We start from the raw sequence: 22,252 nt of genomic DNA, 5'->3' as shown, positions 1-22,252 counted from the left end.
ACAATACTGGGGGATGGGTAATATCAGAAACAGCAGAGTGAGAATTGAAGAAAAGTGTGTGTGTCTGTGTGTGTGTGGGGTGGAGATTTGCAACACTTTTTAAAGTTAAAAATCACAACTCTAGGTTATAGGAGAAAATGAGGTCTGCAGATGCTGGAGATCAGAGCTGGAAATGTGTTGCTGGAAAAGCTCAGCAGGTCAGGCAGCATCCAAGGAACAGGAGAATCGAGGTTTCGGGCATGAGCTCGTCTTCAGGAATGAGGAAAGTGTCCTCATTCTTTCCTCATTCCTGATGAAGGGCTTTTGCCCGAAATGTCGATTTTTTTATTTTTTCCCTGCTCCTCGGATGCTGCCTGACCTGCGGTGCTTTTCCAGCACCACACTGATCTCCAGCATCTGCTGTCTTTTTCGCCTGGAGGTTTTACTAGCTACCTGATGAAGGTGCAGAGCTCTGAAAGCTTGAACTTCTAAACAAATCTAATGGACTACAACCTGGTGATGTGTGATTTTTTTTACCTTTGTACACCCCAGCCCAACACTGGCATCTGCATATTGTAACTTGGTTGTTTTAGGGAAGTTCTACAGAAACTAGAATGATCTGTTCTGAATTCCTGTCATGTGCAGGCAGCAATGACTTTTGTAATCCCCTTTTCACAGGATATGAGAAGAGCAGCTTTGCAGGTAGAGCTCCCCAAATGAGTACCATGTGAAGGTCTGACAGAGCCCCTTGATTCGTGGGACAGGAGAGACGTCCCTCTTTCAGTCCAGAAGGGGAAAATTCTTTGAACGTTTTTGTCTGCTTCAGTAGGCTCTTAAAGTATCATCTTTACCTGAACCACAGGGGCACGTGCCTGAGCCAGTTTGCCCACTGTGGGGAAAGGAAGTCTCAGGAGGCATTCCGCGCGCCATGGAGAAACCGTGGAAGTGTGGGGATTGCGGGAAAGGATTCCGCTATCCCTCCATGCTGGAGATCCACCACCGTGTCCACACCGGGGAGCGGCCCTTCACCTGCTCCGTCTGCGGCAAGGGCTTCACCCAGTCGCCCCACCTGCTGTCCCACCAGCGGGTCCACACCGGGGAGCGGCCGTTCGCTTGCTCTGAGTGCGGGAAGGACTTCAGCGAATCGTCCAGCCTGCTCAAGCACCAGCGGGTCCATACCGGGGAGCGGCCCTTCACCTGCTTGGTGTGCAGCAAGGGCTTCCCTCACTCGTCCAGCCTGCTCAAGCACCAGCAGGTCCACACCGGGGAGCGGCCCTTCACCTGCACCGTCTGCGGCAAGGGCTTCACCCGCTCGTCGCACCTGCTGACCCACCAGCGGGTCCACACCGGGGAGAGGCCGTTCAGCTGCTCCGTCTGTGGCAAGAGCTTCTCTCACTCGTCCAGCCTGCTGCGGCACCAGCAGGTCCACACCGCGGAGCGGTCCTTCATCTGCTCCGTCTGCGGCAAGGGCTTCTCTCACTCGTCCAGCCTGCTGCGGCACCAGCAGGTGCACACCGGCGAGGGTGCCTTCACCTGCTCCATCTGTGGCAAGGGCTTCCCCCACTCATCCGGCCTCCAGATCCACCAGCGGGTCCACACGGGGGAACATCCTTCCGATAGACCAGAAGTGCACATAATACAGAGGAACTTCAATTATCCAGAATTAGATGAACCAGCACGGTGGCTCAGTGGTTAGCGCTGCTACCTCACAGTACCAGGGACCCGGGTTTCATTCCTGCCTCAGGCGACAGACTGTGTGGAGTTTGCACATTCTCCCCGCGTCTGCGTGGGTTTCCTCCTCGTGCTCCGGTTCCGTCCCACAGTCCAAAGATGTGCAGGTCAGGGTGAATTGGCCATGCTAAATTGCCCGTAGTGTTAGTTACATTAGTCAGAGGGAAATGGGTCTGGGTGGGTTACTCTTCAGAGGGTCAGTGTGGACTGGTTGGGCCTGTTTCCACACTGGAAGGGATCTAATCGTCAAGCGACTGAAATACACCCTGCATGTGTCCTTTGGATAATCGAGGTTCCTGTGTATTCCAAAAGTGGCCTAACCAACGTCCTGTCCAGACCCCAACCCCTATACTCAGTGCTGTGACCAATAAAGTGATCTGCAGAATCTGCGGGACTTGCTTAATCCTGGGAGGTAAATCACGTGTTTCTCCTTCTCTTGCAGGTGGATCCAAGATTTCACTCTCTGTCCCATTGAGTCTCCAGTCAGATCCTTCAGCTCAACTGGTCTCTCTCAGTATTTCTGACCCATGTGAGCCTCTACGCACCTCCCCTTCACTCGCTCACATTTGATTTCCCTTACAGCAGCATTCCCTTCAGTTCCTTTCTCCCTGACGTCTGTATCCAGCTTCTCCTTAAACGCCGTCCACCTCGACCTGCTACTGTGGGGGTCATTCCCGCTGCAGACAGAGGTCTCTCCTTTGTAACCTCTTCAAAAGATTTACCGCTGACTTCTCCCTTCAGTCTTTTCCATTTCTGGGTCTCCCCGCTGTTGCGAAACTTGGAAGGGTTCAGAAAAGATTTACAAGGATGTTGCCAGGGTTGGAGGATCTGAGCTACAGGGAGAGGCTGAACAGGCTGGGGCTGTTTCCCCTGGAGCGTCGGAGGCTGAGGGATGACCTTATCGAGGTTTACAAAATTATGAGGGGCATGGATAGGATAAATAGGCAAAGTCTTTTCCCTGGGGTTGGGGAATCCAGAACTAGAGGGCATAGGTTTAGGGTGAGAGGGGAAGATATAAAAGAGACCTACAGGGCAACGTTTTCATACAGAAGGTGGTGTGTGTATGGAATGAGCTGCCAGAGGAAGTGGTGGAGGCTGGTACAATTGCAACATTTAAGAGGCATTTGGATGGGTATATGAATAGGAAGGGTTTGGAGGGATATGGGCCGGGTGCTGGCAGGTGGGACTTGTTTGGGTTGGGATATTTGGTCGGTATGGACGGGTTAGACCGAAGGGTCTGTTTCCGTGCTGTACGTCTCTTGACAAAGCCTTGTCTGAGGGTGAAATGTTGTCATTCCCGTTGATGCGGGTGGTCCCCTGTCTGTTGTCCTTTTTGTTTCCTTTCTCGGAAAGGACCTCGCGGACATGGGCAGCGTTCCCGAGCCCCGCTCCGGAACGGGCTGTTCCGTCCTCTTCCAGCCCCCGGGGGAAGGGGCAGCTTGAGTGCAGTTGGAGAGTGGGCCGTTCACCGGGAGGGTGCCAATGGGACGGGAGAGCGGTACCGGTAATGGGGCGAGGGGGAGATGCCTCAGACCGCCAGACACTGGGGCAGCTGCTCACGTGCTCCTTTTGGATCTCACAGCACAGGGAGGCCATTCATCTGATTACCTCTCTGCCTCTGCGTCTGTCTGTCTCTCTGAGGTGACAGCGGATTCCAGCATATTGCTGCTTGCTGGGTAAACCTGTTTTTCCTCTGTTTTCCCCCTCTCTCTCCTGCTCAAACCCCTGAACTTCAGGCCGCCCCTGACCTTGTCACTATCAGTGAATAGGGAACAGCTTTTCTTCCTCCACCTTATCTGAACCTATCACAATCTTCCCCACTTTCACCAGTTGTATCTGTGTGTGACCCTCTCTTTCTGTGTCTCTTTCTCTCCTAAGCCCCCTCCCTCACCACATCCCATTTACCCACCCCCTCCTGTCATGCTCCCACTTTCAAACGGTCTCGTTGTGTTTTCACTGCCTCTTCCCCATCGTTTCCGTCAAGCACCTCATCTCACGCTTAGAACCCCTGCAGTGTAGGAGCAGGCCCTTCAGCCCATCCAATTCACACCAACCCTCCCTCACCCAGACCTCTGCCCATAACCCTGCAATTCCCATTGGCTAACCCACCTAGCCTACACATCCCTGGGCACTATGGGTAATTTAGCACAGCCAATGCACCCTAACCTGCACAGCCCTAGGCACTATGGGTAATTTAGCATGGCCAATGCCCCCTAACCTGCACATCCCCAAACACTATGTAATTTAGCACGGCCACTCCACCCAAACCTGCACATCCCTGGATACTATAGGACAATTTAGCCTGGCCAATCCTACACTAAGGGTGGATTGGCCATGCTAAATTACGCATAGTACCCAGGGATGTGTAGGTTAGGGTCGATTGGCCATGCTAAATTACCCAATCCTACACATCCCTGGGTACTGTTAGGATAAAATAGGTCAAGGGAGGGTGGAGCTATAGCTGCTGTTTGGGGAATCGAAACTGTTGCTTACGTGGCCAGCTCAGCTGCCAACGCCCAAATGAGCCCAACAGGAAACACCTCGCAAACGCGAAATGTCCTAATAAGGCAATGCTTAGTAGCTCCGCGAAGCTCTGCTTAGCAAAGAGTATATCAGGAGCAGATTTGGGAGGGGAAGGCAGAACGCGCCTTCTCCAGTGAATGCATGGTGATTCACTGTATCAGCTACGATTCTGCACTAAAGCCTGCTTGTGCCAAACAATTGAGCGTCTGTTGTCTCTCCTCCTAAAACGAACATGCAAGGACAGATTCCGGCCTTACAGTACTATGGGTAATTTAGCATAGCCAATCCACCCTCACGTACACATCCCTAGGTACTATGGGTAATTTAGCCTGACCAATCCACCCTAACCTACACATCTCTGAGCACTATGGGTAATTTAGCATAGCCAATCCACCCTCACCTACGCATCTTTGGATTGTGGGAGGAAGCCGGTGCACCCGGAGAAAACCCTCGCAGACGCATGCTGGAAACGTGCAAACTCCATAGGGACAGTCGCCCCTGAGGCTGGAATTGAACCCGGGTCCCTTGGCGCTGTGCCCACTGAGCAACCCCTTATAATCCGCCTGCGTTAAGATCCTTTTGTCACCTGGAGGAATGTTACGGGGGGAGCGGGGTTTAAGTACGGTGGCACAGTGGTTAGCACTGCTGCCTCACAGCGCCTGAAGACCCGGGTTCAATTCCCGACTCAGGCGACTGACTGTGTGGAGTTTGCACGTTCTCCCCGTGTCTGCGTGGGTTTCCTCCGGGTGCTCCGGTTTCCTCCCACAGTCCAAAGATGTGCGGGTCAGGTGAATTGGCCATGCTAAATTGCCCGTAGTGTTAGGTAAGGGGTAATGTAGGGGTATGGGTGGGTTTCGCTTCGGCGGGTCGGTGTGGACTTGTTGGGCCGAAGGGCCTGTTTCCACACTGTAAGTCTAAGTCTAAGTCTTCTCTGAGCTGAGAGAGGACACAGGAGATGCTCCTCATCATGCTTTCATGTGTCACGTTGTATAATTCTTAGATTTTACATGTAAATGTCTAGTTGGGGTTAGAATTCTTGTAAATATAGACAAACGGAAACACTTGTTGAGACATTTCACCAAACCCCAAGTAGGCAATTGACATGCCCGCCCCTGAAAAGAGAACCTTTCGTGGGGTCAGAGTTGACATTGAGAATAGCGAAATGAACACTGTCCCCGTCGTGTTTGTATTTTTGCTGACAGAAGGGCAGTTTGCAGTCAGCAGGACCTGTGGGACTACAGGCTTCGGGCCAGGTCTGCGCTCGGGAGCGTAAATCCCAACGGGAACCAGAGGCGTTGCTAACGTTTAAGCCAGCTGAGCTTAGCAAGAAAAGGCTGCGACCCTGTGCTTGAACTGATCAGCCGAAACTTTGGGCGTAGCCAAGGAGATCTGAAGGCGAAGCTAACGGGAGGGTCTCCTTTCTCAAAAAAACCGGAAAACATGAGGGATACCAGGAAGAATTCCGCTGAATTCCAGAGAGCTGTGGCATGCTGTTGATTTGGTACAATGAGTTTTTAATGTGAACTCTCACGAGGGAGTGCAAACGAACTCAAGTTGAAATGTAGCTCCGTAAAGTGTGTAACAGTCAGAGCGTTGACCGTTGTTGAACGTTTTGATGCGGTCCAGTTTTTCTTTTGTTTTTTAAAGATGAGATGATGTTTTGTGGTTTTTGGATGGGTTGGGTACAGAGTGGGAGGTAGGGTGGGCTGGGATCTTCCATGTTGATGGGATTTGACAGTGAATTTTGCTTCGTCAATTATTCAGACTGTGTGCCTGGAGAGAGGGAGGGTCTGACCCTTGGGAAGGGTGCTGGCGGGGTGTGGGCGGGAGGTGAACCTTTGCAATGTCCAATCAGAAGGCTAAGTGTTAAGATAACAAGAGCCGATATTTAGCAGTCGATAAGTGCAACATGTAAGCAGTTTGTTCAAATGCAGCTCAAAGGCTGTCCCCAAAGTTAAACTTAGTATGGCGCCTACCCACTCAATCCAGTTACCCACCCCATTTCAGGGTGGATATGTGAACTATCACTAATTTTGGTTCTTCTAACGAATAAAACATTTAAACCTAGCTGTTCAGGAAAGCAAACAAGTTTAAAACTACAGCCATGCTGCAGTTAAACTCAATAGACTTACTCAGAGCAAAATACATGTTCCCTGAACGCAGTTGAAAGTTAACATAGTTGTATTAGATGTCGGAATATCTGTTTAAATGGAGCCGTGAGCTTTCCCAATGTAGACAGGGCTCCTCGAAACGTGGCAGTGTCCCCCCTGCAGCTGCAGAGCGAGACAGGAGAGTTTGTTTTTGTGAATGAGCAGTTGTAGCGCGAGGTGGCTGTTGCTTGGTGACGGTGAGGCTCCCCCGGCCCCGCCCATCCCCCCGTGCAGACGTCACGCGGGGGCGAAGGCGGTTGGGAGGAGAAGTCGCTCGAGCGGGGAAGCGGCGGCCGTTAGGAAAATGGCGCCGTGCGGCCCGGGGCAGACCCCCGTCACTGGTCACCGCCGCCTTCCTGGTGCAGCTGCTGTGTCACGGCCACACCGGCCGGCTGTACAGCAGGCAGGAGCCGGTGACCATTCTGGAGGCGGATGGGGTTAAGGGCCTGTTTGGGAACTGGTCGGCCGCCTGGGTGGTGGAGTTCTACTGGTCGTGGGGCGGCCCCTGTGTCAACTATGGGGCCACCTGGAAGGTACTGGGCCCGGGAGGTGAAAGGTGAGGCAGGTTGTGGGGGGGACGGAGGGGAAGGAATGTGGGGCCTGTCCTGTCATAGTCACATTTTACACTCACTTTCCATCTGCTTTTACTGGCGCTGGTGCTGTTTACCCCTCACTGTTTTTTAATCCTTGTGCTGTTTACCCTTTGCTGTTACTTGTGCAATTGCTGAGGGTAGTGTGTAAATACTAGTGAAGGATACTATGCACCAGCATGTATATGTTCCTCAGTTATTGAAGGGGCAGGACCTGTTGAGAACGGTTAGTAAAGCAGGGTGTGCACTAAGCCTTGTTAACATGGAGATGTTCATTGGAAAAGTTGACTTTTTATTATTTAGAGTCGTAGAGATTTTCAGCACGGAAACAGATCCCCTCAGTCCAACCTGTCCACGCCAACCAGATATCCTACATTAATCTAGTCCCCATTGCCAGCACTATATCCCTCTACACCATTCCTATTCCTATACCCATCCAGATACTTTTTAAAGGCTGTAATTATACCGGCCTCCACCACTTCCTCTGGCAGCTCATTCCATACACACACCACCCTCTGCAGGGAAACATTGCCCTTCAAGTATCTTTTATATCTTTGTGGCCTCACCCTAAACCTATGTCCTCTAGTTGTGAAGGTCACCCCAACACGGAGGAAAAGACTTAAAAACATTGAGCAGCCAAACAAATGCAAAAGCAATCAAATATCGAGCCACATGGGGGAAAAAACATCGCTCTGCCCTTTTTGATCTCCAATAGACATTTGGAAACTGAAAATCTGTTAATAACACCAGCATTGCTACAGAGCATATTGTGTACACTCCTCGGTGTCAACAAGCAGGGCACATGTTTGCCAGTGTCACCAAAACATTGGGCGTGTTCCTCGCTGTCAGCAGAAAAGGGGCGAAACCTACTTTTGATGGACAAAAAGGCTCACTGGAGGACCAGAAGGAGACTTGTCCTCCTGCCATTCGGAGCTCCCCTATTGGTGAACGCGGAAGTTGGGCCATGAGGTTCTGAAGTTCCTGCCCCTCCCCTCTCTCAATGAAGATTGAGCTTCACTCAGACTGCAGCTTCCTTCCGCTGTCCAACATCTGTGTGTACAGCATTCTCTTTTCTCACCGCCTTTTCCATTTACGTTTCATTCTGGGGTTCAATTGTTGACTTGGAGCAACTGAAAGGAATGGGAGTGAATCCAGTGAGGGGACAGATTCTGGAAAAATTAGTCCAAGCCTTTGTCTCAATTGACAAAATAGACAGGCAGGAGACTGGAAGAATGCAGCAAGCCAGGCAGTATCAGTAGGTGGAAGAGTTGAGGTATCTGGTGGAACCCTTGTTCAGGATTGGGGGTGGGTATAGGGAGAGCTGTGGAACAAGGGTGTGCTGGGGGCAGGGTGATGAAGTGAGGATAGGTGGAGACAGGTAGAAGGTACAATAGACAATAGGTGCAGGAGTCAGCTCTTCTGCCCTTTGAGCCAGCACCACCATTCATTATGAGCGTGGCTGATCATCCTCAATCAGTATCCTGTTCCTGCATTATCCCCATAACCTGGTTGGTGAATGGGAGGAAGGAATCTAGTTGGCAAGGAAGAGTGGAAAGGGCTGGGAAGTGAGTTGGGGGATGGGATGGGAGATTATTTGAAATTGGAGAACTCAGTGTCGAGTCCTCCGGGCTGTGGACTGCTCAGACAAGATGAGGTTTTGTTCCTCCAATTTGTCAGAAGGGGAGTGGGAAGGGGCATTAAAATGGGTGGAGACTGGCAAGTCCGCTCAGCCTCTGTGGACCTGGCTGTGATGCTCGGCAAACCATTCCCCAAGTTTACGCTTGGTCTTCCTGACGTAGAGAAGACCATAACTGGCAAAGCACAGTGAGTCGAGCAGTAGGACAGTCGTAGTTTTAGGCACAAGCTCTTCATCAGGAATGATGCGTGGATGTTCAGAGGGGCATCAGCGTCCTTCTGTGCCAGTTGTCAGACAGGTGCAGCAGGCAATGAGCAAGGCAAGTGGTGTGTTAGCAAGAGGAATTAAGTTCAGAAGTGGGAATGTCTTCCAGCAGTTAGGGGGTCATTGAATATATTCAAGGCTGAGTTCGCATGATTTTTATGTGGATGCTTGTGGGGGAAGGCAAAAAAATGGTTGTAAGACCAGTATCCAGTTTTAAGACAGTTCCAGAGTCAGACAGCACAGAAACAGACCCTTCAGTACAACTAGTCAATGCTGACTATGTTCTCAAACTAAACCAGTCCCACCTGGCAGTGTTTTGGCCCATATCCCTCCACACCTTTCCTATTCATGACGTTACTGTACCTGCATCCACCACTTCCTCTAGACATTCAGTCCTCACATGAACTACTCTGTGTAAAAAAAAAATTGTGCCCTTCAAGTCTTTTTAAAATCGTTCTCCTGTCACCGTCAAAATTTGCTCCCTAATTTTGAAACCCCAACCCTAGGGGAAGGACACCCTTCGTTCACCTCATCTCTCCCCTCATGATTTTATAAACGTTGATAAGGTCACATCTCCACTTCCAATGCTCCAGTGAAAAAGTCCCAGCCCATCCACCTAGATGAAGGTAGAATCCTGTCCCTCAGGATTCCCTCCAACAATGTGCCCACCACTGATGTCAGGCACACTGATCTATAGTTCCCTGGCTTGTCCTTACCACCCTTCTTAAACAGTGGCACCACGTTAGCCAACCTCCAGTCTTCTGGCACCTCACCTGACATGCACAGTATGCTCTATGGAGATGCTGTTTTTGATGGATTTAAAGTGTCCAAATGCCACAATTTCTCCCCCACTCACTTGACATAACCGTGCAGGCTCCTCGCTATTTGATGTTCATGTTACTTAGAACCCTCATGATCATATCAATCTCAATGAGGTCACCCCTCAACCTCCTGTGCTCCAGTGAAGACAGTCTCAGCTTCTCCTTATAACTCAAACCCTCCAGTCCTGGCAACATCCTGGTAAATCTTTACTGAACTCTCTGTAATAGTATTCTTCGTATTACAGGGCCACCACAAGCCTTCTCAGTACTCTACAAGTGACTTCACCAACATCCTGTACACCTTCAACATGATGTCCCAACTCCTTTATTCAATGGTGTGAACAATTAAGGTAAGTGTGCTGAATGTTTAACATCAATCTACATTTGTCAATATATCATATCAGTTGCATGACACTGTGACCTTGCTCTTAACTCTGCGTCTTATGATCCTGCTCCACAGCTACCCGATGAAGGAGCAGCGCACCGAAAGCTAGTGCTTCCAAATAAATCTGTTGGACTATAACCCACTTGTGATTTTTCAACCTTGTCCCACCTAGTCCAACAGCAGCACCTCCACCTCCTTTCTAATGAACACAGCCCATACCTCCCAGTGCTGCCAGTAAACTGCCGATGAAATGATGCAGTGCCTGCACTCCTGAAAAGTTTATAATTTCTAACGAAACCAGCTACTCATTCACTGCTCCATCTGATACACGACTTTGGAAACTTAGTGCAGGAGGCTGCAAGAAATGAGCAGCTTTAAAACAAAAACCGCTTGGAGCTTTCAATGAGAGCCTGAGCCCAGCAGTACGTTCTGGTTACCTTTATTGTGGCCCAACATTGTTACAGCTGCAGATGCCCCCAGCAAAAGGGCAGAGAAAGAGTAGCTGTGTTTTAGACAGCTCAACAACAGGGGGAGGTGCAAGGTGCAAGGGGCAGGGCAAGGCCAACAGCAGGCCCCCGCACTACGCCTGCGTTGCCTTGCACAGTTTACAAAAATCCCTTCCCCTTCAGAGACTCCCCACAGTGTGGAAGCTGGCCACTCGACCCAAAGACTACACACCGATCCTCCAAAGGGTAACCCACCATGCAATTCCCCTACCCCTATTGCTCAACATTTACCCCTGACTAATGCACCTAACCTGCACATCCCTGGGCACTATGGGTATTTCAGTACTGTCAATCCACCTGAACCTGGACAACTCGTATATGCCAACCAGATATCCCAACCCAATCTAGTCCCACCTGCCAGCACGGGGCCCATATTCCCCCCATTTGCCTTTTAAATGTTGCAATTGTATCAGCCTCCACCACTTCCTCTGGCAGCTCATTCCATACACGTACCACCCTCTAAATGAGAAGGTTGCCCCTTAGGTCTCTTTCATATCTTTCCCCTCTCACCCTAAACCTATGCCCTGTAGTTCTGGACTCTCCCATCCCATAGAAAAGACTTTGTCTATCTATCCTATCCATGCCCCTCATGATTTTATAAACCTCTATAAGGTCACCCCTCAGCCTCTGACGCTCCAGGGAAAATAGCCCCAGCCTGTTCTGTCTCTCCCTATAGCTCAAATCCTCCAGTCTTGGCGACATCCTTGTAAATCTTTTTAGATTAGATTAGATTACTTAGTGTGGAAACAGGCCCTTCGGCCCAAGTCCACACCGACCTGCCGACGCGTATATCACCCAGACCCATACTCCGGGGGTTTGCAAGGACTGCCACAAACACTACGTAGGACAAACAGGAAGAAAGTTAGCCACCAGGATACACGAACACCAGCTAGCCACAAAAAGACACGACCTTCTATCCCTCGTAGCGCAACATATGGATGAAAGAAAACACCACTTCGACTGGGACAACATCTATCCTGGGACAGGCTAAGCAAAGACATGCCAGAGAATTCCTAGAGGCCTGGCACTCCAATCACAACACCATAAACAAACACATAGATCTAGATACCATCTATCAACCCCTCAGAAAATGAACAGGAAATGACATCACCACAAACCCCAGGAACCCTATCCAGGACAAACATATAAATCGAAAGCAGGAGACAACAGCTTCACTTCATTTGGAGGTCGCCACTGATGATGTTCCCGAGCCAGGTAATGAAACGTCTGGATATCAAACCTACAGCTCAGCGAGCAAACCTACACCCTAATCCTCAACCTGAGCTACAAACCTTGCAAAGTAGAATGTATTTGCAAACATCATGCTGCAAATACAAACCCACCCCCATGGATGATCTATCTCGTGTGTGCATGAGATAGAGAAACAGTCTATTTCCGTGCTGTTTATCTCTATTTGATAACCATTGCTTTATTTCTGTTGGTGTAAATGTTGTTGTAATTCATAGCTGGATCCTCATAGATGTAAGGGTGACAGAATTCCTCAAGTAGGGCACTGGAAGATTCCTGGGAGACCCCTATTTCTGGTTTACTTCCTCATGAACAAACATTAAGCACGTGTACCTATTTATTTACGATTTTTGTTTTATTTTTCTTGTTTGATTCCCTGCTATGACTACACCTTGTATTAGGATAGTTGACAGGCTGGGAGATTGTGGCTTGGGTCTTGATTGAATATTTTATCGTTCCAGAAGTTATAAAAGGCGGGGTCAAAGCTTTAGCAGAAATCCAGCAGAGCTGAGAACAGACCGACATCTTAGTCTGTGGGAACAGGGAGATCAACAGAGGATAGAGAAATCAGGTCCTGAAACCAGACCACCCTGTGATCAGTGCTTTGATTAGAGGCACCCTTCTACATCAGTCAATGCCAGTTGTCAGACAGGTGCAGCAAGGCAAGTGGTATATTAGCAGGCTGAACTGAGATTAGAAGTGGGGATGTCTTCCTGCAGTTAGGGAGTCATTGAATTTATTCAAGGCTGAGTTCATCTGATTTTTGAACAACAAAGTGTGGATTTTTATGTTGTGTGGATGAGGTGTATTTTTTTGTGGTTTATGTTTTGGATACAGGAAGAGTAGACATTTTTAAAGTGAAAGGCAAGAAAATGGTTTTAAGACCACGACAGAACAGTTACGGTCAGACAGCACAGAAACAGACCCTTCAGTCCAACTATTCCATGCTGACTATGTTCTCAAACTAAACTAGTGCCACTTGCCAGTGTTTGGCCCATATACCTCCACACCTTCCCTATTCATGTACTTATCCACATGTCTTTTAAACATTGCATCTGAACATGTATCCACCACTTCCTCTTTACATTCACTCAATACATGAAACACTCTGTTATAAACAAACTTTTCCCAATTCTGTCCATTCCATGGATTTATTCTCTTTCCTTTCAGTTGCTGCAAGTCATAAATTGAAGCCCAGAATGAAATAAATGGAAAAGGAGTTGTGAAGAGAGTACCCTACTCACAGATGGTTGACACAGTAAGGAGGGTGGAGTCTGGAGCAAACCCGAAATGTCGATTTTCCTGCTCCTCGGAAGCTGCCTGACCTGCAGTACTTTGCCAGCACCACTCTAATCTTGACCCTGATCTCCAGCATCTGCAGTTCTAACTTTCTCCTGTAAGAAATCAGCAGTTTTAAACCAAAAACCTGTTGCAGTTTAAAGCTCTCATTGAGAGTATGAGCTCAGTGTGAAGTTCAGGTAATCTTTATTGTGACCCAACTTTGTTACAGCTTCAGAATCTCCCAGCAGAAAGGTGCAGAAAAAGTAGCAATTTTTTAAAAACAGCTCAAGGTCAAAGTGCAACTCCTCACTTTCTTCATTATTGGTCACCACTGAGTTGTCCCTTTGTAATTGGATCCTTGGTGTAGCCTTAATCTGGAGGAAGTATTGCCTCACTCAGCAATTTCAACCTGTATCCAAGTAAGTTGGATGAGCAGCATAGAGTCAACCAGACTATTGTGGGTCTGGAATCACGTGTAGGCCAGAGCGGGTAAAGGATGCAGCTGGGACGACTGCTCTAATAATGGCTCAAGTCTTCCCTAAAAAGGAACTGAGTGAATCAGAAGGGGGTTTTTTTCCACCCCCACCCCACCGACAATAGTTTCACCGTTAGATTCTGAACTCCAGATTTCTGACCAAATTCCAATTCCGCCATCTGTTGTGGGAATCGAACTCGGGAGCCACTGGAACTGGGTTGATAGTCCAGTTGGTAAAGGCACTCGGCCGTCTTTCTTTCAATCCTCCTGCAATGCCACGTGATCCCGCTGGTAGGTCAGCAAGGAGGCGGCCTGGGTAAAGGCCTTCCCGCACTCGGGGCAGCTTAAGGGCCTCTCCCCCATGTGGATCCACTGGTGGGTCTGGAGGTTGGAGGAATCGCTGAAGTCCTTCCTGCAGTCAGGGAAGGGGAACGGCCTCTCCCCAGTGTGACTGCGCCAATGAGTCTCCAGGGCAGACGGGAAACAAGCCTTTCCCACAGTTGCCACACTTCCATGGTTTCTCCACGGGGCGGGATTCCTCGGGTTTCTCCATGGCCGAAGCTTCAGCCGCACAAACGCATGTGGAGCTTCTCTCCACCGTGAATTCCTCTTTCCAAACCGTATAGCTGTTGCACGCTCCTCACTCAGTGCACTGCAATGGTAGGGTCTCTCATCCAGTCCCACTGATGCTGAAAACGTACCCAAACAGCTTTGCTCCTCACAGAATCATAGTTGCAAACTGTTGCGGTCCCGATGGATTGGATTGAATGACTGTCAGACATGGACGTCAAAGTAAGGACTGCAGACGCTGGAGAGTCAGAGTCAGAAAGTGCGGTGCTGGAAAAGCACAGCAGGTCAGGCAGCATCCAAGGAGGAGAGTCAACATTTTGGGCATTAGGCCTTCATCTGTTGATTTTGAAACTTCCATCTTCAGATCCTGAAATGTAAAAAGAGATTACAAAAGTCATCACGGTCGGTGCAGGGTAGAAATTCTGAACAAGCAATTCTACTTTCTGCGGAAAGTTCTTTTCTTTTGTTATTTCACAAAATTGAAAGCACCATCCCACTCTCTCTCCCCCTCTGTTCTCACTCTGATCTAACTAATTCCCCTGAAGGTGCTGATTCAGGATCTTCCAGGGGCAGAAAAGCAAAAACGTCAAGACTGACATCTCTCTGAATTTTGGATAACTCCACCTGAAAGTTAATATCTTTCACAACATTGGGATACTGCTGAGAGGTGAGGAGGTCTGATTTTGGGAAGCAAAAAAAAATAATGAGTTTGTGCCAATCCCTTCCCTTCAGAGAATCCCCAGAGTGTGAAAGCAGGCCACTCAGCCCCACAAATCCATACCGACCCTCTAAAGGGTAACAGACCCACACCTATTCCCCTACCCCCTATTGCTCAACTTTTACTCCCTGATTAATGCACCTAACCTGCACATCTCTGGGCATGGTCAATCCATCCTAACCGGGACAAAGTTAAAAATCACACCACCAGGTGAGTGTTCAACAGGTTTATTTGGAATGACTCGCTTTCAGAGCGCTGATCCTTCAGGTGGTTGTGGAGAATAAGATCTTAAGACATAACTTATAGAAAAATATTATCGCGTTCTGCCACCGAAATGATATATTGAACAAACCTGGACTGTCAAGTCTTTTATCTTTTAGACTGGATTGCAGCTATCATTCACATGTAAATCCCAGACCTTCTTGCAAGGCACCTTATCAAGATAACTCGAGGTTTTATAGCAAAATGTGACATCTCAGTTCACATAATGCATTAAAGGTGTGAGGTCAGAGTCTGTCTGTGTCCCAGTCTTGAATCAGACTGGTTCTATTTCCAAAGTGTAATATTTTGTAAATTCCATGGATTGACTGCTTACTGATTGTGTATTTTTTGAGCAAAATAGAATGTATCTGCAAATATCATTCTGCAAATACAAATAGAGCATTATTTCTGGTTTACTTCCTAATGAATAAACATTAAACGCGAGCACCTATTTATTTCTAATGTTGTTTCATTTTTCTTGTTTGATTCCCTGCTGTGACTGCACTGTGCCTGGATGGTTCACAGGCTGGGAGATTGTGCATTGGGACTTGATTGACTGAATGTTTTATTGTCCCAGAAGGTGTAAAGACAGTTGGGTGGTGGGGGAGGGTCAAAGCTTCAACAGAAATCCAGCAGAGCTGAGAACAGACCGACATCCATATGCCTTTTAAATGTTGTAATTGTGCCAGTCTCCACCACTTCCTCTGGCAGTTCGTGCCATACATGCACCACCCTCTATGTGAAAAGATTGCCCCTCAGACCCCTGTTAAATCATTATGCTCTCACCTCAAACATATGCCTTCTAGTTTTCTTGGACTCCCCTACCCTGGGGAAAAGACCTTAGGTTTCCCCCCCGCTATCCATGCCCATTACAAAGGTCTATAAGTTTACCCCTCAGCCTCTGATGCTCCATGTAAAATATCCCTGGCCTACAGGGGCGGCACGGTGGCACAGTGGTTAGCACTGCTGCCTCACAGCGCCAGGGACCTGGGTTCAATTCCTGCCTCAGGCGACTGACTGTGGGGAGTTTGCACGTTCTCCCCGTGTCTGCGTGGGTTTCCTCCGGGTGCTCCGGTTTCCTCCCACAGTCCAAAGATGTGCGGGTCAGGTGAATTGGCCATGCTAAATTGGCCATAGTGTTAGGTAAGGGGTAAATGTAGGGGTATGGGTGGCTTGCGCTTCGGCGGGTCGGTGTGGACTTGTTGGGCCGAAGGGCCTGTTTCCACACTGTAAGTAATCTAAGTATTCAGCCTCTCCCTATAGCTCAAATCTTTTCTGACCCCTTTCAAAGTTTCATAACATCTTTCCTACAGTCGGGAGACCAGAACTGAACGCAGTATTCCAAAATTGGCTTAACCAACATCCTGGACAGCCACAACATGACCTCCCAACTCATCTACTCGATGCTCTGACCAATAAAGGCCATCCTACCAAATGCCTCATTCATTATCCTGTCTACCTGAGACTCCACTTTCAAGGAACTATGGAACCTGCACTCCAAGGTCTCTTTGTTCTGCAACACTCCCCTTAACTCTGTCAGTCCTGCCTGAATTGCTTGACCAAAATGCAACAACTCGAATTTCTCAAAATTTAATTCCATCCACCACACTTTGGCCCATCCGATCAATTCTAATTTATAGCAAACCCTCTTTTCTCTCTCATTCCCAAGCTGAAAATCTCCATCCCACACACTCTCCCTCCATTCTCATTTTGCTGACCCCAATCCCTGCTGTACCTCATCCTGAATGGTCTGGTTCATGCTGATTAAAAGACCCACACTCGGGGGGGGGGGGGGAGGGTCTAATTGAAACATACGTAATCCTGAACAGCCCAGACAGAGTGGATGTTGCGAAGATGTTTCCATTGGTAGGACAGACTCAGACCAGAGGGCAGCGCTTTGAGTAAAGGGAAGTCCTTTTAGAAAGGAGAAACTTCTTCAGCCAGAGAGCGGTGAATCTGTGGAATCTATTTCCATAGAAGGCTGTGGAGGCCAGGTCACTGGGGATATTTAAAACTGAGACAGATAGGTTCTTGAGTATCAAGGGGATCAAGGGTTAAAGGAGAATGGGGTTGAGAAACCTAGCAGCCACGATTGAATGGGGTGATTAGACCTGATGGACTGAATGGCCTAATTTCTGCTCCTCTGACTTAGGGCCTCTTGCTGTCCTGGACACAGAGTGAGAGAGTTGGGAGCAAGACTAGGCCATTCGGTCTTTCGAGTCAGCACCAGCATTGAACAATTCATAACTGGATATGAATATACCTACAGCTGGGTGGATAGGCTGGGACTTTTTTCACTGGAACACATGAGGTTGAGATGTGACCTTAAAAGGAGGTTCATAAAATCATGGAGGGTAGATGAGGTGAACCGCAGGTGTCCTTTCCCTAGGATGTGGGTTTCAAGATTAGGGAGCAAATGAGGAAGGTGAGTGAAGAAAGATTTTCAAAAGACTGGAGTAGCGCCTTTTTTTTGAGAGTAGTTTGTGTGTGGAATCAATGTCCAGACACGGTGGTGGATGTAGGTACAGTAACAAGGTTTAAAAGACATTTGGATAAGTACGTGAATAGGAAAGGTTCAGAGGGATATGGGCCAAATACACACAGGTGGGACTAGTTTAGTTTGTGAACACAGTCAGCACGGTTTAATTGGACTGAAGGATCTGTTTCTGTGTTGTCTGACTCTGGAACTGTTCTAAACTGGGCTTAAAACCATTTTCTTGCCTTCCGCAATAAACATCCACTTCTTTCTTGTTCAAAAATCAGATTAACTCAACCTTGAATTTATTCAAATGACCCCCTAACTGCAGGATGACATTCCCATCTCTGAACTCAATTCCTCTTGCTAACACACCACTTGCCTTGCTCATTGCCTGCTGCACCTGTCTGACAACTGGCACAGAAGGACACTGATGCCCCTCTGAACATCCATGTATCATTCCTGATGAAGGGCTTGTGCCCGAAACTTCGACTGTCCTACTGCTCGGATGCACCTTGAATGAATCTACCGTCCCTACCTCTGCTGGCAATGCGTTCCAGGCACCTATCACCCTCTGAGTAACATACTTTCTGTGTGCATCTCCAACATGATGTCCCAACTCCTGAACTCAGCATGTGAACCATGAAGGCAAGTGTGCTGAGCATCTTCTTCACTCCCGTCTACCAGTGATGTAACTTTCAAGAACAATGAACCTGAACACCTCCAGGTCTCTGTTCTACAACATGACCCAGGGCCCTACCATTACCTGTTCAACTCTTGCCCTCCTTTATTTTAGCAAATGCAACCCCTCACTTATATCCGTACCCCTCTCATACACACATGCTCTCTCTCAGACATACACATACACCACCCCCTCAAAACTCTCACCCTCTCGCAGACTCATACTCCATCACAATCACACTTTATCAAGCAGGCACACATGCAAAAACACACTCACAGCGCACAAACACACACACACACACACACACACACACTTCCCTGAAGGGAGTTTCCCTGAAACGTCAATTTTCCTGCTCCTCGGATGCTGCCTGACTTGCTGCTGCACCACACGCTCGATCCTAAGCTTATTACCCTCTACTTCTGGACTGCCCCATCCAAAGGAAAATACCATGTTTATTTACCCTATCCATGCCCCTCATGATGATATAAAAGTGTATAAGGTCACTCCTCAGACTCTGGCAAGCTATGGAAAAAAGTCCCAACCTGAACTTCTGTCTCTCCTCACCCAGGTAACCAAGACACATACCTGAGGTCCCAAAGTCTGCTCCCTCGTTGGATTCACTCCAGTTGCTACAAGTGAGCCTGCTCCGTCATTCATTAAGATCATGGCTGATCTATCCATCGTTTCATCTTCTCCTCCCTGCACTGTCACAAGGAACCCCTTAATTCCCCAACCTGGCCAAATCCCACCCAACTGTATCTTGAATATATTTAATGAAGCTGCCTCTATTGCTTCCTTAGCCAGAGTATTCCCTAGATTTTGATGAAGGGCTTTTGCCCGAAACATCGATTTTCCTGCTCTCCGGATGCTGCCTGACCTGCTGTGCTTTTCCAGCACCACTCTAATCTAGACTATTCCATAGATTCACGACCCTCTGGGAAAAGCAGTTCCTCCTCATCTCTGTCTGAAAGCTACTCCCTCTAACCTTGAGGCCTCGTCTCACCCACCAGAAATTACTGGACAGGCTAGGGCTTCATCCCCACAGTGCAATGACATTGGGAAGATGTTTCCATTGGTAGGAGAGACTAGGACCAGAGGACACAGCTTTAAGAATAAAGGGAAGACCTTTAGGAACAGAGATAAGCGATGTCTCCTTTTCTGCCGACAGCGAGGAGCATGGACAATGTACTGGTGACACCAGCGAGCAGGTGCGCTGTTGTTCACACCAAGGAGCAGACACAATGTGCTCTGTGGCGATGCTGGTGTTATTGACAGATGTTAAACGTTCAAATGCCAAGAGGAGAAATAAAGGGTAGAGCCACAGTTCTTTTTCCCCATGTGGCTCAACATTTTATCGCTTTTGTCTGGCTGCTCAACATTTTTTTTAGTGTCTTTTCCCCAGAGTAGGGGTGAGGTTCACAACTACAGGGCATAGGTTTAGGGTGAGAGCAGAAAGATATTAAAGGTACCTAAGGGGCAACTTTTCCATGCAGAGGATGGTGCACGTATGGAATGAGCTGCGAGAGGAAGTAGTGGAGGCCGTATAATTACAGCATTTAAAAGGCATCTGGATGGGTATATGAACCAAGTGCTGACAAATGGGACTAGATTAATTTAGGATATCTGGTTGGCATGGACAGGTTGGACCAAATGGGTGAGTTCATGTGCTGTACATCTTTATGATTCTAAATAATAAAAAGTATATTTTTCCAAATACCAAACTATCTCCATGTTAACAAGGCTTAGTGCACCACATACTTTACTAACCATTCTCAACAGGTCCTGCCCCTTCAATAACTGAGGAACATATACATGCTGGTGCATAGTATCCTTCACTAGTATTTACACACTACCCTCAGCAATTGCACAAGTAACAGCAAAGGGTAAACAGCACAAGGATTAAAAAACAGTGAGGGGTAAACAGCACCAGCGCCAGTAAAAGCAGATGGAAAGTGAGTGTAAAATGTGACTATGACAGGACAGGCCCCACATTCCTTCCCCTCCGTCCCCCCCACAACCTGCCTCACCTTTCACCTCCCGGGCCCAGTACCTTCCAGGTGGCCCCATAGTTGACACAGGGGCCGCCCCACGACCAGTAGAACTCCACCACCCAGGCGGCCGACCAGTTCCCAAACAGGCCCTTAACCCCATTCGCCTCCAGAATGGTCACCGGCTCCTGCCTGCTGTACAGCCGGCCGGTGTGGCCGTGACACAGCAGCTGCACCAGGAAGGCGGCGGTGACCAGTGACGGGGGTCTGCCCCGGGCCGCACGGCGCCATTTTCCTAACGGCCGCCGCTTCCCCGCTCGAGCGACTTCTCCTCCCAACCGCCTTCACCCCCGCGTGACGTCTGCACGGGGGGATGGGCGGGGCCGGGGGAGCCTCACCGTCACCAAGCAACAGCCACCTCGCGCTACAACTGCTCATTCACAAAAACAAACTCTCCTGTCTCGCTCTGCAGCTGCAGGGGGGACACTGCCACGTTTCGAGGAGCCCTGTCTACATTGGGAAAGCTCACGGCTCCATTTAAACAGATATTCCGACATCTAACGGAACGGCCTCATATCTAAAGGGGGAAATCTGCATTTTAAAGGGACATAGACATTTTAACGGGTATTTCCGCAAATACAGAGATGTAAATGGACGAGATTACATTTCAAAGGGATGTGGCACATTCAAAGGGATATCTTAATATGTAAAGTGACGCAGTTATATCTAAATGAATCTACATTTCGAAGAGACGTTGCCCTATTTATAAGTAGAGACAATCGGTGTGAATTCTGTCTGTGTCCCAATGTTGAGTCAGACTGACATTTTTCTTAGAAAAGCTCTGCACTTAAATTACATTCTTGAGAAGGTAATTTACAGATTAGAGTGTCGGTTAGGGAGGATTGGCCGTGCTAAGTTACCCATAGTGACCAGGGATGTACAGGTTAGGGTGGATTGGCCATGGGAAATACGGAGTAAGGGGTGGGTATGGATGGGATACTGTTCAGAGGGCCAGAGTGAAATAGATGGGCTGAATGGCCTGCTTCCACATTGTCGGATTTCGAGACCCTCCCCACAAAGGGGCATTTTATCTACAACTATCTTGTTCAGCCCCTTTCAGAAGTCTGCTGGTTTCAATAGGGGTATACAGCACAGAAACAGACACTTCGGCCCAATTCGTCCATGCCGACCAGCATTCCAAACTCAACCAGTCCCACTTGCCTGCATTTGGCTCATATCCCTTTAAACCTTTCTATTCATCTACCCATCCAAATGCTGTTTCAATGTTGTCACTATACCTGCATCTACCACATCCTCAGTAAGTTCATTCCACATGCAAATCACCCTTTTTCAAAATGTTGCCCCTCCGCTTCCTTTTAAATCTCTCTCCTTACATTTAAAAAATAATGCCCTCCTAGTTTTGAGTTCCCCTACGCTAAGCAAGAGCCATTTTCTACTCACCTTACCTCCACTCCTCATGATTTTATCAATCTCACTGAGGTCACCCCCCAACCTGCCGTGCTCCAGTGAATAAGGTCCCAGCCTCTCCTTATAACTCAAACCCTCCAGTCCTTATAACATCCTGGTAAATCTTTATTAAACTCTCTCTCATAGTATTCTTCCTCATACAGGGCCACCAGAACTGTACTCAGTACTCTGAAAGTGGCCTCACCAACATCCTGTACAACCTCAACGTGATGTCCCAACCCCTCTCCTCAGTGGTGTGAACAATGAAGGCAATGTTGCGAAATGCCGCCTTAACCACCTTGTCTACCAGTGACACAACTTCCAAAGAATTATGTACCTGAACACACCGCCCGTCTGTCTGTTCTATAACACGACTCATGGCTCGTCCATTAACTGTACAACCCCTTGCTTTTATTCAGCCTCTCTCTCTCACACACAGACAGACACACACACACACACTCCTCAATGCTCTCTCTCACTCGCAGCCTCATACTCCATCAC

At 48.5% G+C, this 22,252-nt stretch overlaps 1 protein-coding gene, 1 long non-coding RNA gene and 1 pseudogene across 5 annotated transcripts in view; 1 reads left to right on the top strand and 2 right to left on the bottom strand.

Annotated features, from left to right (window-relative positions):
* Positions 1-22,252, top strand: part of LOC132807298 (zinc finger protein 239-like) — a 249,287-nt gene that overhangs the window by 250 nt on the left and 226,785 nt on the right. For 2 of the 4 annotated variants that reach the window (XM_060821562.1, XM_060821563.1), the window contains exons 2-3: positions 658-2,239; positions 9,940-10,044. In XM_060821562.1, the coding sequence (XP_060677545.1) occupies positions 908-1,675 (768 nt within the window). In that variant the 5' untranslated portion in view covers positions 658-907 and the 3' untranslated portion in view covers positions 1,676-2,239; positions 9,940-10,044. Of the gene's footprint in view, positions 1-657; positions 2,240-9,939; positions 10,045-10,154; positions 10,218-22,252 lie in introns of those variants that run through there. The other 2 variants (XM_060821561.1, XR_009641947.1) reach the window with 2 other exon arrangements.
* LOC132807304 (zinc finger protein 271-like) overlaps positions 1-22,252 on the bottom strand; it is a 93,992-nt pseudogene that overhangs the window by 66,241 nt on the left and 5,499 nt on the right.
* Positions 12,971-20,614, bottom strand: LOC132807303 (uncharacterized). Its single transcript, XR_009641949.1, has 2 exons — positions 20,324-20,614; positions 12,971-14,526 (listed from the first exon to the last, which is right to left on the bottom strand). It is a non-coding gene; the product is annotated as an uncharacterized LOC132807303 (long non-coding RNA).

This window comes from Hemiscyllium ocellatum (genome assembly GCF_020745735.1).
Source record: "Hemiscyllium ocellatum isolate sHemOce1 chromosome 27 unlocalized genomic scaffold, sHemOce1.pat.X.cur. SUPER_27_unloc_13, whole genome shotgun sequence".
Taxonomy (NCBI): Eukaryota; Metazoa; Chordata; class Chondrichthyes; order Orectolobiformes; family Hemiscylliidae; genus Hemiscyllium; species Hemiscyllium ocellatum.
This window is presented reverse-complemented; position numbering and strand designations above follow the sequence as displayed.